The 16,008-nt window shown below is 35.7% G+C and overlaps 1 protein-coding gene across 9 annotated transcripts in view; it reads right to left on the minus strand.

Moving 5' to 3' along the window:
• ECD (ecdysoneless cell cycle regulator) overlaps window positions 1-16,008 on the minus strand; it is a 47,937-nt gene that overhangs the window by 29,992 nt on the left and 1,937 nt on the right. For all 9 annotated transcript variants that reach the window (XR_006194493.1, XR_006194494.1, XM_042908417.1 and 6 more), the window contains exons 3-9: window positions 12,844-12,961; window positions 10,406-10,493; window positions 10,123-10,301; window positions 8,986-9,178; window positions 8,312-8,440; window positions 6,343-6,471; window positions 4,359-4,444 (exon numbers count right to left, since the gene is read on the minus strand). Coding sequence is in view for 7 of the 9 variants with exons in the window: in XM_042908417.1 (XP_042764351.1) it covers window positions 4,359-4,444; window positions 6,343-6,471; window positions 8,312-8,440; window positions 8,986-9,178; window positions 10,123-10,301; window positions 10,406-10,493; window positions 12,844-12,961 (922 nt within the window). In the remaining 2 variants the exon portion in view is untranslated. The remainder of the gene's footprint in view (window positions 1-4,358; window positions 4,445-6,342; window positions 6,472-8,311; window positions 8,441-8,985; window positions 9,179-10,122; window positions 10,302-10,405; window positions 10,494-12,843; window positions 12,962-16,008) is intronic.

Consider the following 16,008-nt stretch of genomic DNA (forward strand, 5'->3'; position numbering starts at 1 on the left):
AAAGCAAATGGTGTTCAGTGTGGCTTAAGTGGGGCAGACAGGGCTGAACAGATGGACTGAAATGAGAGCACAGTGAGCCTGAAATGGCTAAGTTTGGACTCAATGAAATAAGCAGCAGGTGATCACTGACGGCTTCTTTTTTATTTTTAATTTTTGTTTTAAGAGATTTAAATAGTGCAGACAAGTCTAAAAGATGACCAAAAAAAAAAAAAAAAAAAAAAAGATGATATAGCATATCTTTACCCACCTAGAATTATAATATTGTTATACTTCTAATCTAAAGGTATGATTATACTTTGACACTTAACATAAAAAATTAAACAAGTAACATATACATTTCCTTAAAAATTACACATAAAGCTAATATTTTTCCTTTGATGACCAACACTATCAGTTCCAATCCATCTTGTTGCTACCCAGAAATGATTGCTCTCACAAATGCCCTTCTGGTCCACTGAGTGTGTATATGTGTGAATGTCTGTGTGTGCGCACACACGCATGTGTACGTATCTATGTTGTAACTGCTGTTTGTTCTCTTTCCCTGGAATTTTATCCCCCCAAATACCTGTATGCCTCATTCCCTAACTTCACTTATGTGTCTTCTCAAACTAAACCTCCTTGGAAAGTCCTCCTTGACCAAACTATCTAGAAGAGCAGCCTAGACCTCTCTGTCCCCACACCCTGTTTTTTTTCTTTAAAGCACTGATCACCATCTAACAGCATATAGTGATTTATTGTCTTTCTCCTACATTAGCACGTAAACTCCATAAGGGCAGGGAGACTTTGGATTCGCTTACTGTATCCCTAGTGCCTGGAAATAATAAATATTGGTTGAATGAATGAATATACACATGTCTATAAGTAATATATAGTATTTTATGTATTAAAACTTTTTATATGCAATAGCATCCATACTGTACACATTTACAATATCCTTTTTTCATTCAACATCATGTTTTCAAGACGTATTTATTTCGATCAGTGGCTTTAACTGGGGACAATTTGCCCCCAGAGGACATTTGCAATGTCTGATGATATTTTTGGTTGTCAAAATTGGGGGCAGGGTGGACAGCTATTGGCATTTACTAGGTAGAAGCCAGAGATGCTGCTAAACATCCTATAATGCACACAACAGTACCCCACAACAAGGAATTATCTTGTACAAAATGTCAACAATGCCAAGGTTTAGAAACCTTGGATTTGGTTTACATATATTTAGCTAATCTCTGGTTAAGTAATGGATAGTAGTCTATCCTACAAACACACCACAATCCATTTATCTACTATTGATGGATACTTACACTGTTCAATTTTTCACTATTACAATCTCTAATAATTTTTAGGAGAGGGGGTAATATGATTAAAGATATATTTCAAGCATATTCTCTGGCTCTAATGGTTGCATTGGAAGTGGAGAGTCACTAGAGGTTGGGAAGCAAGTTTAGGTATCGTTATAGTTCAAGAATTAAGTGTTAAAATATATATATACATATTAGAGTAGGTAGGCAGCAAAAAAGAAAAATGTAAGACACAAGATAACAATAAAAAGGATTTAGGGGGCAGCCTGGGTGGCTCAGTGAGTTACGCATCTGACTCTTGATTTTGGCTCAGGTCATTATCTCATGTTTCATGCGATGGAGCCCCATGTCAGGCTCTGCATTGACACGGGGCCTGCTTGAGATTCTCTTTCTCCCCCTCTCTCTGCCCCTCCCCTGCTAATGCACATGCACTCTCTTTCCTTCTCTCTCAAAATAAATTAAAAAAAAAAAAAAAAGATCTAGGGACTGGATCAAACGAGAGCCAGGAGGTCTAGGTGATAAGAAGGATGGTAGTCTATTAAAAAGGAGAGTGGGAAACAGTCTCTGACATTAATCTAAGTATTAAAAAAAAAACCCAAAAAACTGGGAATTCAAGAACAGGTCTGGAGGGAGATGTGAGTTTGGTTTTAAATTGTTTAGAAGTTATCCTGGTTTGGGGAACAGGAGTCTCTTCTGCAGCACTATTTACAATGTTGGACATTTAAGCTACTTATAATTCTTTCTCCAATAGTAAAGGTGTGTTGAGTAAGTCATGGTACATCCATTTGCTGAAATGTTGTGCAGCTCTTTAAAATTACACTTATAGAGGCGCCTGGGTGGCTCAATCGGTTAAGCGTCTAACTTCACCTCAGGTCACTATCTCATAATTTGTGGGTTTGAGCCCTGTGTCGGACTCTGCGCTGACAGCAGGGAGCCTGCTTGGGATTCTCTCTCTCCTCCCTCTCTGCCTATCCCCCACTCATGTTCTCTCCCTCAAAATAAATATGTAAACTTTAAGAAAAAATAAAATAAAATTACACTTATAAATACTTTTTAATGTCATTGGAAAATGTAAGATGGTAATAAGAAAAATTATGGGCAGGATACAAAATTTTTATATAGTACAATTTAAAAAAAATCAACTAGATGGATATGGGGAAAAAAAATCCTGGAATGCAGTAGATCAAAATGATAATAGTAGTTGACTCTTTGATATATATTTTTTCCTTATTACATCTTTATTTGCTATAATGAGTGAATACATTACTTTTGTAACAACAACAAACTTCATTATCTATTTAATATTTATTTATTTTGAAAGAGAAAGAGATAGCACGTGCAAGCAGGGGAGGGGCAGAGACAGAGGGCCAGAGAATCCCAAGCAGTCTCTTCACTGTCAGTGCAGAGCCCGATGCAGGGCTCAAACTCACAAAACTTGAGATCATGACCTGAGCCAAAATCAAGAGCCAGATGCTTAACTGACTGAGCCCCCAGGTGCCCTAACAAACTTCCATTATTTAAAAATAACTACCTAACCACCAATGTATCTTATTTTGTGTGAGGAGCCCTGATTCTCCTACACATGAGTCTAATTTTCTAACATCTGTTTAACCCAAGTCTGTAAGGTGATGTGTCTTCACAGAGTGGCCCACAGAGGTGGATGGGAATCATCTGGGGCAGATTCTCCTAAACATGAGGCCACCTCTTTTCCTCTTCTGACTCTCTTTCTCAAGTTTTCTGAAATGATTCCCTAAGAAGGCATCCTCTTTTTACCATCAATTACTGCCATAAAACTGATGGGAGCAGGACAAAGACACACGCAGACACTTCTGAAAGAGTAAAGACTGCTGTAAAGTCATTATTATCTCACAGACACTGAGGTTAGAGTTTTCTCAGCATCAACTTTGCTTCACCAGTCCTCAAAGAACATTCTATTACACAAATAAGTGATGTTTGAGATGTAAGCAAAATGAATGAAGTTCAAAACCAATTAAGTTTCCTCCAGGGAAAAAAGAAAAAAAAGTCCAACAAATGAAAAACACATACAACTTGGGACGTTTTAACCATGATATATACAAAAGCTATTGCTTTTATATTATTTAATAGCTTTGAGTATCTCAAATTCAATTTTACAAACATAAATTGAGTTTTTTCCAATACTCAAAATCTGACCTTTGATTCCTGAGCTCAATAAGACCAAAGTTTTCTGCTTGAGCTCTATTTTCCTTGGTGCTGCACTGACTAGGAAGTGACCTCAGGTGACAACTCAGATAATGAGGACCTCATCTATTGTGATTTTCTTCTTTCAAAGGGTTCTATTTCCTTCAATTTTGGCCCAATTTTGTTGTTCTACTGTGTCTTCAAGTAACTGTTTCTTAAATTCCATCCAGAGTTTATAATTACACTTGGCAGGGGGTTAGTTGGATATGTTACTCCACCATTATGAGAACTTGACCTTATAAAATTTTAAAGGGGTGCCATTTCCTGCCAACCCTGTGTTCATTTCTTTCTTTTTCTAGGAAATGTATGGCAGGTTAGAATGAGATGTGATTTGAAAGCTGACTGCCTGCTTTATCCTATGTTTCAGCCTCTCCTAAATGTAGCTAAACACAGTCAAGGGCTCCTACAGGAATTAAGCACATGCTCGATATCAGACTGCCTGAGTTCAAACCCTAGATCTGTCACTAATTAGCTGTGTGACCTTTGGCAAACTACTTAATCTCTCTTGGCCTCAGCTGTAACTAGGGAATGATAATAATCATACTTATTTCACAGGACTATAAGAGAGATCAAACAAATTTTTAAGTACCAATACACTTTGTAAGTACCAATAAACATTAGCCGTTAGGTGATGATGATGATGATGGGTGCCAGATCCAGTGATCTTCTGTAGCAACACCTCCTCTCTCCCAGTTCATCCCCTTCAGCAGTCATGATCCTTGCCGTTAACTCTTTAAACACAGCAATTCCAATTTCTGCAACTATCTCAAGAGTGAGTAACTCCTTAACATCTGGCAGGTTACCACTCTTGCTGCCATGGTTAGGTAGTGATAAACTCACCTTTCTGGCCGGTTTACTGAGAGTTGGAAGTAGTTCTTTGCCATTTCTAGCCTTGCCTGGTACTGAGCAGAACCTTCTATCAGACCCTGAAAGAAAAAAATCATAACATTATTTACATGGTATCACTGAAATTACCCACTCACCAGCAATTTTCAGGGAGGCAGTGTATGATATGTTGTTCAGGAATCACGAGGCCTGAGTCCTAGTCCCTGTTTTGTCATTGATGTACCTGTTTGGGCTCCATTTTCTCCAAACAAGGGGACTAGGCTCTATGTAGTGGTTCCTAATCCTTTTCACCATTAAAGACCTCTTTCCAATTTGGAAGATTTTCTACCATTTTCTAGTACTTTATTGGTTATTAATAAATAATTGATTTGTAATTAATTTATAAAACAAAGTACAAATAGAACCAAAAAATAGCATAATCTCATTTTCACTGCCATTTCTGCTTTTCATATGCATGTTTATTTTGGCATTTGTACTTAATATTTTACACTCTTTCGAAAATATACTATGATATCATAAGCACTTTTCTATATTGCTACAGTCTTTATATGATATTTAAAAAAATTTTTAATTCCAGTATAATTAACATACAGTATTATATTAGTTTCAGGTATATAACATAATAATTCTATACATTACTCAGTGCTCATCACAAGAATTGTACTCTTAATCCTCTTCACCTACTTCACCCATCCTCCCACCTGCCCTCTGATAACCATAGCTAAGAGTTTGGTTTTTTGTTTGTTTAGTTTGTTTGTTGAATTCCACATATGAGTGAAAGCATATGGTATTTGTCTTTCTCTGACTGACTTATTTCACTTGGCATTCTACCCTCTAGAACCATCCATTTTGTTGCAAACGGCAAGATTTCATTCTTTTTACGGCTGAGTAATGTTCCATCGCATATGTGTGCGTGTGCGTGTGTATACACATACCATACCTTCTTTATCTATTTATCTAGTGATGGACACTTGGGTTGCTTCCCTTGGCTATAAATAGTCTTGGCTCTAAATAATGCTGCAAAAAACATAGCAATACATGTATCCCTTTGAATTCGTGTTTTCATTTTTGGGGGGTAAATACCAGTAGTGAAATTACTGGATCATATGATAATTCTATTTTTAATTTCTTGAGAAACCTCCATACAGTTTTCCACAGTGGCTGTACCAGTTTGCATTCTCATCCATGGTGCGTGAGGGTTCCTTTTCTCCACATCCACACCAACACCTGTGGTTTCTTGTGTTTTAGATTTTAGCCATTCTGATTTAGCCTCACCATCTCTGAGGGTTAGTGATGTTAAGCATCTTTTCATTTATCTGTTGGCCATCTGTATGTCTTTGGAGAAATGTCTGTTCATATACCATCATATTCTTAATGGACTTTTCTACTTCTTGGATGTTTCCTTAAAATAGATTATTCAAAGTAAAGGTTCTGAGTTTGAACCTTTCTATAGCTCCTGGAACACACTAGCAAATTACTTTCCAGTTAAAGTTCTATCAATATGCAATGTTACCAGCAATGTATAGGGAGTATTAATTTGTACTTTCAATAGCATGAAGCCTCATTCAGATCCTTTTTCACATATGTGAAAAACTATTATTCTGTTGATACATATATCTTTACTACTTGTGAGAGTAAATATTTTACAAGAAATTTATTAGTTGTCTTTTTGTAATTTTTTTAATCCGTGTCTTTGCTCATTTTCTATTTGGTGTCTTCATATTTGCCTTATGATTTGCATAAATTGCTCTTCAGATACAAATGATAACTATCATAATTTTATATAAACATTATTAACTTTTCTAAAATATTGGAAACAGTTCATAGTCACTCCCTCATTAACACTGAACTAGAATGGTCCCTTTTAACTCTAGCTTCTCTAATAATGTTATACATTAAATATGGACCATAGATCTCTAATTCACTAGCTTGATTTCCCCTGGACTATACAGTTTTACAAATGCATTGCAAGTCCTACCTTAAAGTAATCATTCTTTTTCAGACTTTCAAGGAAGCCAGCCCAGAGTGGTGAGGTAGTCATGACGGATTTCTTGGAGTCAGAAAAATGTGGGCTACATTTGGAGCATAAGATTTCAAATCCATGAGCCTAGATAGAATAGACAGAATTTTCATCATTAAGTTATTTTCTCTCCATTTAATCACACTTAAGAACTAGGTGATTTGACATATGGACATTTATAACACTTTGAATTTTATGAAAAATGTGATTATTTCTAATTTTTCCATTTAAAAAAAGTTTATTTGTTTATTTACTTTGAGAGAGAGAGAGAGAGAGAGAGAGAGAGAGAGATAATGAGCAGGGAGGGGCAGGGAGGGGCAGAGAGGGAGAGAGAGGGAATCCCAAGCAGTGGGGCTCAAACTCATGAACTGTGAGATCATGACTTGAGCCAAAATCAAGAGTCAGATGCATAACTGATTGAGCCACCCAGGTGCCCCTCCAATTTTTCAATTTCTATATAGAGATTACTAAAAATTATAAAGCGAAAGCAAATAATGCAAAACAAAGATTCTTATTCTCTTCAAAGAGATTTCTTGCTGATCACAAAACCAGAAATTTAAACTTATTTGTTGTTTGCTTAAAAAAAGGCTTAGAAAAGGCTTCTCATCTAACAGAAAATATAAATGAATTCACCATGGTCTTAGATATAGTAAAGGGAAGGAATCATATCATTTTAAGGGTACTTTGATTAAAAAATATAATGAATGCACATAAAATAAATTAGATAGGGAGCTTTCCTGATCACTCTAGAGGAAACTATAATTACCAATTTCTTGCGTATCTTTTCAGAAGTAATGTATGCACTCAAGCAGATATGTATCTGTGTCTGTATATCCTATTCCATCACTAAATAGCAGCATACACACCGTTCTAAACCTTGCTTTTTCACTAAGTCACATGCCTTGGAGATCATTTTATATGATCACACAAATTTATCCAATTCACTTCATAGGCAGGTCGTAATTTATCTAACTATTCCCCTACTAATAGATATTTGGTAATTTCCAATCTTTTGCTACCAGAAGTAATACTGTCATGAGTATCATCAGATCTATGTACACATGTAAAATATATGGAGGATAAATGTTTAGAAGTGAAAATGCTGAGCAGAAGAGTTGTGTACTTTATAAATTGATGGATATTGACAAACTGTTCTAAGAGACTGAATCAATTTATATTCCCATCAATGATGTTCGAGAGTATCTCAAATATGTATTTCCACCAATCCAGTATATACTATCAAACTTTTTGATACTTGCCAAATGTAAAAAACACTATTTTGTAGCTTTAAGTTGCAGTTCTTTTATTATGAGCAAGGGCCAACATTTTTATGTTTAAATTAAAAATCATCTGTATTTCCTTTTCTGTGGACTGTCAGTTCATGGTTTCTGAACATTTTTAATTAATTAGTATTTCTTTTCATACCGACTTGTAGGAACTCTCTATATATTATAGAAATTAGCTCTTTTTTAAACTGCAAATATAATGCTTTCTTCAGGTTTACTATCTCTGACATTAGCTATGGGATTTTTCTTTCCAACACACAAATGCTTAATTTTTAATAATTAAAGTTACCAGTCTTTTTTTTTTTTAATAGCTTCTGATTTCAAATCCTGTTTAAAAAGGCCTTTTCTACTCAAATTATCAAAAATTCTTCTGTGTTTTCAGGTATTATGGTTTCAATGTTCTCTAAATATTTCATCCACCTGGAATTTATTTTGGTATAGGTGTGAGGGAATTAACTTTAACTTTTTGGACAGCTTCTTAGTTGTTCTATTATCATTTCCTGAATAATACATTTTCCTTCTTGTTTGAGAGCCACATTCTCATGTAAATAAGGTATATTTCTAGACTTTCTATGCTGTGCCATTATTTATTAAGAGCCCTTTTACCTAAAGGAAGAATATAAAATTTTATGGTTCATTACCAACTTCATGCCCAATTCATGGGCTCGGTATTGGGGATGAGATGGAGGAGGCATCTTGTATCCACTCCGCCGGTCTGGCACAAACCTTTGTTGCACCAACTGTGCATACAGACATTTAGTGAAAGTGACCTGGACATTGGGACACAAAACACATTGAGTCTTCCTGAAAGTAAAAATTCAGTATCATTTCACAGTTCTTCTTATGAGCTTCATATTCATATGAAATGCAAAGAAGATCCAACCTATTTACTGCCTACATTTTTTAGTAACAGCTTTATTGGGATACATTAATTCACATACCATAAAATTAACTGCATAATCTATTTTTAGTTATCACTAATGGAATTCTTATCAGTTACATTATATGGCAGTTTAGGTGGGTAGAAGATAAAGAATAATTCTTAATTCTCTGGAAGAAATGAAATGTTTTATTCTTAAGAAGAAAACAAAATAGGAAAAATGTGGCCAGAAAATATCTAGGAAACATTTAGATACAAACTAGGGAGTGAAATCTCTTGAAATCTTCCTCCACTAGAATGGGAGAAAAGAAAAAAAAAAGTGTATTAACTTGAGATGAGGAAGCAGAATATTTCCAGTTTTTTCTAGTGCACAATTAAAATGATGTTCAACTCTCTTGCCAGTGAGGAAACAAATAACCGGGAGAGCTATCTTACCGATGCCATTATTCGTGTTTCAGGCAAGAAAGTCTTGAAAATACGACAGGCTCGCAGGTCAATAGGGTCCCGTAGGTAAAATGCTTGGACTCCTGCAGCCACCAATCTGGGGCGCTGCTTTAACACCGCTACAATACCAGCTGGAAGGAAGCAGTGTGCTCGATGAAGGGAGGCTTGAATTTTTTCTGGGTATCTGTGACAGGTAACATAATTATTTTTATTTTATGATATGTAAATATCTAGCGTTCTTATAGCATTTAGTTCCCCTTGTCTTGGTTCATCAAGAGATGTTGAATGACAAGGAAAGTGAAGATAAAGCTACCATATACACTAAAACTGCAGAAAAGAAGAGAGAGAAAGAGAAAAGGTAGGAAGAAATGGAAAATAAAGAAAAGGGACTAATGTAGTTCAATAAAAACAAAATGAAAACTCTACTATTTTTTGGAACAAGAATAAAATCAGAGTTTATTCTTTTAAAACAATGGTACAAAGTATGCTGAAACAAAGTTAAGACAGATTTTTATATTGTTAAAACTTGAATGGTAGTAAACATTGCCTAGGTACTCAAATGTGAAAGGTTGAACTAATATGTTAGGTAAAGACTGTCTTTTCGGCATAGAGCCTAAAGTGTTCCACACAGACCAAAGAATACTATACAGAGTCCCACAAAGCACACTATGCTCCCTTAGGTTTTCATTCCTAAAGGTCTCAAAAAATATTGAAGTAGGATCCACGTGCAGTGCAGAGACCAACGAGGGGCTTAAACTCATGACCCTGCGATCAAGACCTGAGTTGAAATCAGAGTTGGATGCTTAACCAACTGGGCCACCCAGGCACCCCAAGGTCTCAAAATTTTTACCTATGGATATAGATAGAACTTAGCCACAATATCTAAGTAAATAAATGCAAAAATATTGGGACTGCAATATAACATCTATGATTGGGAATTAAAAGATACATCTGTTCCTTAATTTTTAAACATGTAAATTTAATCTGTTTTTAGTCACTTTCATGAAGGATGAAGACAGAATGAAAATGAGCATTAATCTAGGTGAAAGAAATTCCACATTCAGTGGAAGACTTGAACCGCATTAAATCAAAAGGCTCTTTGACTAGCACTGAAAATATTTTTCTTACCCTCTAATGCGCCTATTCACAGCAGCTTGTATAGAATCTGAAGCCAAAATTTTTTCTGGGTGTGTTGAGATTATATTCAAAGCTTGTGGGATTGTAGGGGGTGTGGAGGGTAACCAGGATACTGCTCCAGGTTTCCTTGGTGCAGGAATAATGCACAGCTCTCCCTGGTGGAAAAATACCTGCAAAATGATACATTTTAATTTTCATTCTGGGCACTGACAAACTCTAGGTACTAGTAACATGATTTCATCTCTGTAAATTTTCCAAACTTGGATACACTTACTCTATTGGCACTATTATCAGGATCCAACCATTTAGGGAGAAAGTCAGCAGCTTCTATTAACAAGAATTCACCATCATTGTCTTCAATCCTTTTGCAAAAGAAATTCCAATTATGCATTCAAAAAGCACATATATGCTATGAATCAAAACACATTTATTCTAATATGTTCTCTTTCATTTTAGTTAATGTATGAGTACATGCTATGTACAGATTGTTATAATAAAGCAAAATATTTCAGACACCATGAATCTCTCAGGGAGATTGTAAGATTGAAAGAGGAGTTGGAGGGAGATGATAAGGAGAGCAAATTAAGTACACAAGTAAATAATAACAGACACAAATATGAAAAACATACAATTAGGTGTCAAAAGAAGAAAAAAACCCACATAGAGCCAAGATAAGGAAAGCCTTTATGGAAGAGTTACTTGGACCCTGAAAGATAATTTTGTTTTGCCTTATTTGTATTATTTTTTAAATTTAAAATTTTGAATAGGTAAGACAGTCACATGGCTAAACTTTTAAAAAGTACATAAAAAGTTCTGCAATGGAACAGTTTCCTTCCTACTTTTGTCCCTATATGCCCCATTCCTACCCTCCAACCATTGTTATTTTTTGTTTATCCTTCTAGGTTCACTTAAGCATAATCTAGTTAATAGGAATATAAACTCTTATTTTCTCCTCTTGTCACACAAAAGGTAGATTTTTTCTAGATTCTAGATTTTTTCACTTTTTATGGGTGGAGATATACGGAGAAAAGTTGAGATGTTCTTGGGAGAGGGATTAGCAATGACAAAATCATGGAGGTGTCTATTTAAGGTAGATATTTGGAGAATGGCACTAGTAAAGAACAAGACTAGAAAAGCACAGTTATATCATTTTGGGAAGAGCTTTAAATGTCGGCAGAGTCAATGAGAATGAGCTTGGTTTTATTCTATTCTATTTTTTTTTTAAGGAATGAATGGTTTTAAAGCAGTGTAGAAAAATGGTTAGGGCTCTACCTTAGGAAGATTAATCTGGCAGAGACATAGAGGAAGTTCTTTCTTTTTCTAATTAAAAACAAGGGGCACCTGAGTGGTTTAGTTGGTTGAGTGTCCGACTTTAGCTCAGGTCATGATCTCACAGTTGGTGAGCTTGAGCCCTGTGTCGGGCTCTGTGCTGACAGCTCGGAGCCTGGAGCCTGCTTCAGATTCTGTGTCTCCCTCTCTCTCTGTGACTCCCCTGCTCACACTCTCTTTCTCTATCTCAAAAATAAACAAACTTAAAAAAAAATTTAAAAACCAAATCCCCAACAAGACAGTAGATGCCTATTAGTCAAAGAGCTTTATAGGCCTGGTGTGTAGGTATGCGCCATCATTATATAAAGATCAGAATCCATACACAAAAGGCATTGTCCTCCCCTATTACCATTGTAAAGATAGAAACATCTATCTTGGAGTTTGTTCATATAAAATTCTATCATTTATGAAGAAATTACTGACAATTATTTTTAGGTGTGGTAACAGTAGCGTCTAAAATAAGAATTCTTATCTATTCTATTTACATCTTAAAAGTATTTAAAGATAAAATGGCATAGTATTGGAGATCTGCTTTAAAATAATCTTGCTATGTAAAAGGAGTAGGGGAAATGAGGAGGGGAAAGCTATGGGTAAAGGACCATGAATTGGTAATTATTGGAGCTGAGTGAGGAGTACACGTGGGTTCATTCTCTCTACTTTCATGTTTGAAATTTTGAAATAATAATACATTTTCAGAGTTGTTTTTCTTTTTGTTCAGCTGGGGAAGAGGTTGGGGGAATGGATTAGAATTTGGGGGCTAACAGGAAAACTAGAATAACATGCGGCAAATGGGTGAAACGCCCTCTGCTGACACAACTTGGTAATTACAGAGAACTATCAGTTTCCATTTTAAACAGTGTTACCTACTTTGCTTTCAATACTGTTCACTAATTTTTCTTTAAATTTTTCTGTATGTGATTTCTCAACATATATGCGGGGGGGGGTACACGCTATGGTAAAATAGAGGAAGACATAGTAAAGAAATCTGTAATGTATATGTATATGTATATGTATATGTATATGTATACATGAATGGAATTTTTTCTACGATTTTGTTTTTAAAGAGCAGTACACCCTTTGGTATTGTTTGAACTTTGTTTACCATCTGTATTTGGTCTTTCACAATGAGAATAATTTTTAAAAAGCTAAAATAGGCAGGTTTCGTTTAAAAATTTAGAAGTTAAATTCTCCAATGTACTTTAATTTTTCCTCAAGAAAAGGAAGTCACAAGAAAAAAGGAAGAAAACACACAAGTCACTTTCAAAATCTATGTCTCAAATTTGTTCAATCTCTACCAGACTACCAAAAAATTTTTACTAAGTGGATAAAAATGTGGTCAGTCTCAACAAGAGAATTCCTTTAGATTATTAAAATAACTAATACCTTGCTACTAACTCTGGAAATTCCTTTGTAATTTGCTTTACTACATAAACAATAAACCATTCATCCTCAATGTTATCCCCAAACTTTGTCATGCCAAACATATGAGCAGGAACATCTCCTAAAAACAAGAGAAAAGCAATCATATAACCAAATAAACTTGTCTGTGCATATAAACATACAAGTAATCATTCAATTAAACGAACATTCATTGACTGACTATACTGTAGGTATCACAGCTGGGAGCTGGGGTTGCAACTCTGAACAGGATATAAAAAGCCCACCCTTAAGGACCCATAGACAACCGGAGACAAGACAACCACACCATCTCAAAACAAGATAATGAAACAACAACAACAACAACAAGATAATGAATGGACATATGCACTGAGGGCTCTGTGACCATAAAGAATATCTGAGCTATGTTCATGTGGAAGAATGACCAGAAGTAGGCTTTCCAGAAAAAGAGAATAGCATGTGCAAAGGCACATAAGCATGACAGACAATAAAGTGTTCTAGGAATATCAGGAAGCTAGATTTAGATGGAGCAGGAATTTTTTAAACAAGTGCATTATTCAAAAATATGCAGAACTTAATACACTTTTAAACAAGTCAATAGGTCAAAGAAGAAATCACCAAGGAAGTTAGAAAATACAAGGAGACAAATGAAAACAAAGATGTAACATACTAAAAGCAGTGCTAAGAGGAAGTTTATAGTTATAAAAGATCTCAGATCAACAACCTAACTTTACACCTTAAGGAACTAGAAAAAGAAAAAGCTAACCTAAAGCTAGCAGAAAGAAGAACATAATGAAGATTAGAACAGAGATAAAAGAAATAGAGAACAGAAAAACAACAGAAAAAAATGAACTAAGGTGAGCTGGTTTGTTGAAAGATCACAAAATTTACAAAATCTTAAATTAGTAAGAAAAAAAAGGAGACACAAGTAACTAAAATCAGAAATGAAACAGGCAATATAACAACTTATACTACAGAAATAAAAAGGACTATAAGGAAACATATGATATGAACAATTGTACACCAACCAATTGGATAACCTAGAAGAAATAAGTTCATTCTTAGAAACACACAACATATCAAGACTGGATCACTAGAAGGAGACTGAATTACTTCTGGTTACTAGAAAGAGACTGAATCAGTAATCAAAAAACTTCCCAACAGAGAAAGGCTCACTGGAGAATTTTAGCAACATTTTTTTTAAACTTTTTTTTTAATGTTTATTTATTTTTGAGAGAGAGACAGAGTATGAGCAAGGGAGGGGCAGAGAAAGAGTGAGACACAGAATCTGAAGAAGGCTCCAGGCTCTGGGCTGTCAGCACAGAGCCCGACACAGAGCTCGAACCCAGGGACTGTAAGATCATGACCTGAGCTGAAGTCGGATGCTTAACTGACAGCCACCCAAGCACCCCAGAATTTTACCAACATTTAAAGAAGAATTAACATCAATCCTCCTCAAACTCTTACAAACAACTGAAGAGGAGGGAACACTGCCAAACTCATTTTATGAGGCCAGCATTACCCTCATAATAAAGCCAAACAAAGACAATATAGGAAAACCATGACCAATTTCCGTGGAACACTAATGCAGAAATCCTCAAGAAAATACTAGCAAACTAAATTCAACACATGAAAAGGATTGTACACCATGACCAAGTAGAATATATTCCTGGAATGGAATGTGTATGAAAATCAAGAAATGTAGGGGCACCTGGGTGGCTCAGTCGGTTGAGCTTCCGACTTCGTTCGGCTCAGGTCATGATCTCACGGTTCGTGGGTTCGAGCCCCGCGTCGGGCTCTGTGCTGACAGCTCAGAGCCTGGAGCTTGTTTCAGATTCTGTGTCTCCCTCTCTCTCTGACCCACCCCCACTCATGCTCTGTCTCTCTCTGTCTCAAAAATAAAATAAACATTAAAAAAAAAAATTTTAAAAAAAGAAATGTAATCTACCACATTAACAGACTAAGGGTCAAACAAGCACATTATAGAGTGTTTTTAGAGCTGCCATGGCAAAAAAAACCCCAAAAAAACAAAAACAAAAACAAAAACAGGTGGGAAGAACATCCCAACTAACTCTTCACCTCACCCCAGGTCTCTCAAATTTCTTCAACTAGAGAAGCTCCAATTAAAGTGTCTATTTTTATCTACCTTATATATTAAACTTCAATTTTAACTTCATCCAGAAGCAATGGGGAACTGGTGAAGGATGTTAGGCAGAAGAGTAACATGATCAAATTTGTGTTTTACAAGGGTAGTTGGCAACAATGTGAAGAACTGGAGATATGGGAACCAGAGAGGTTACTTAGGTGGTTACTGTAGTCTTCCAGATGAAGAGATTAAGAGGGTCTAGATTGTAGCCAAGGAAATGTAGAGAAAGGGTCATATTTTAGGAGTAACCACAGTAGGATTTAGTGCTGTGAAGTGAATATGCTGAAGTGAAGAGCTGAATACAATTCTGAATTACTAACAAGCTTGAATAACTAGGTGGATAGCAAAGCCATTAAGGAAAACAAGAAAACATTGGGTAAAAATGATTTTCTAGGAAACAGATAAGGAGTTGGTCTTGGATGTGCTGTGCCACTGTGAGAGTGTTCTTGCCAATAAATATTACATGTGTTTCAGTGAACAGGGGTTCTATAAAATGAACACAAGGGAAGACATGTGGCAACTGCTAACCAAAAGATAACAGATAAACACGAAATCAAGACCTAGACTGACAGTATCAAAAGATGCTAGACTCCTGAAATAAGACCCTGGAGCAGAGCCTTGGTCACCTATTCAGGAGTCATTTTACTAAAGCTATATGAAATGATAAGAAAAAGTGCCATACTTGGCCAGAGGTCAGATCTTAAGCACCAACAACACAAGGAAGCATGAAAGAACCTCAAAATACTTCTGAGAGGCAAATAATGGTCATTAAGCCCAATGATTGCTCTTTATAAGTCAGGTAGAGCCAACTGTGTGAAAAAAGGCAGCCTACGAAACCCATGATCAAGAGCGAGGAATACAGAGTAACCACTAAAGGAAGCTATGGTTAAGGAAGCAGATGCCTGACCTGTTTAGTACAGGTACCCAGATACATTCTAGCATAGAAAAGTAAAGTTCCAAAGAATAGCCACGGTTCAGTCATTTTGAGTATGTATTAGGTTCCT

Source organism: Panthera leo, chromosome D2, assembly GCF_018350215.1.
Source record: "Panthera leo isolate Ple1 chromosome D2, P.leo_Ple1_pat1.1, whole genome shotgun sequence".
NCBI lineage: Eukaryota > Metazoa > Chordata > Mammalia > Carnivora > Felidae > Panthera > Panthera leo.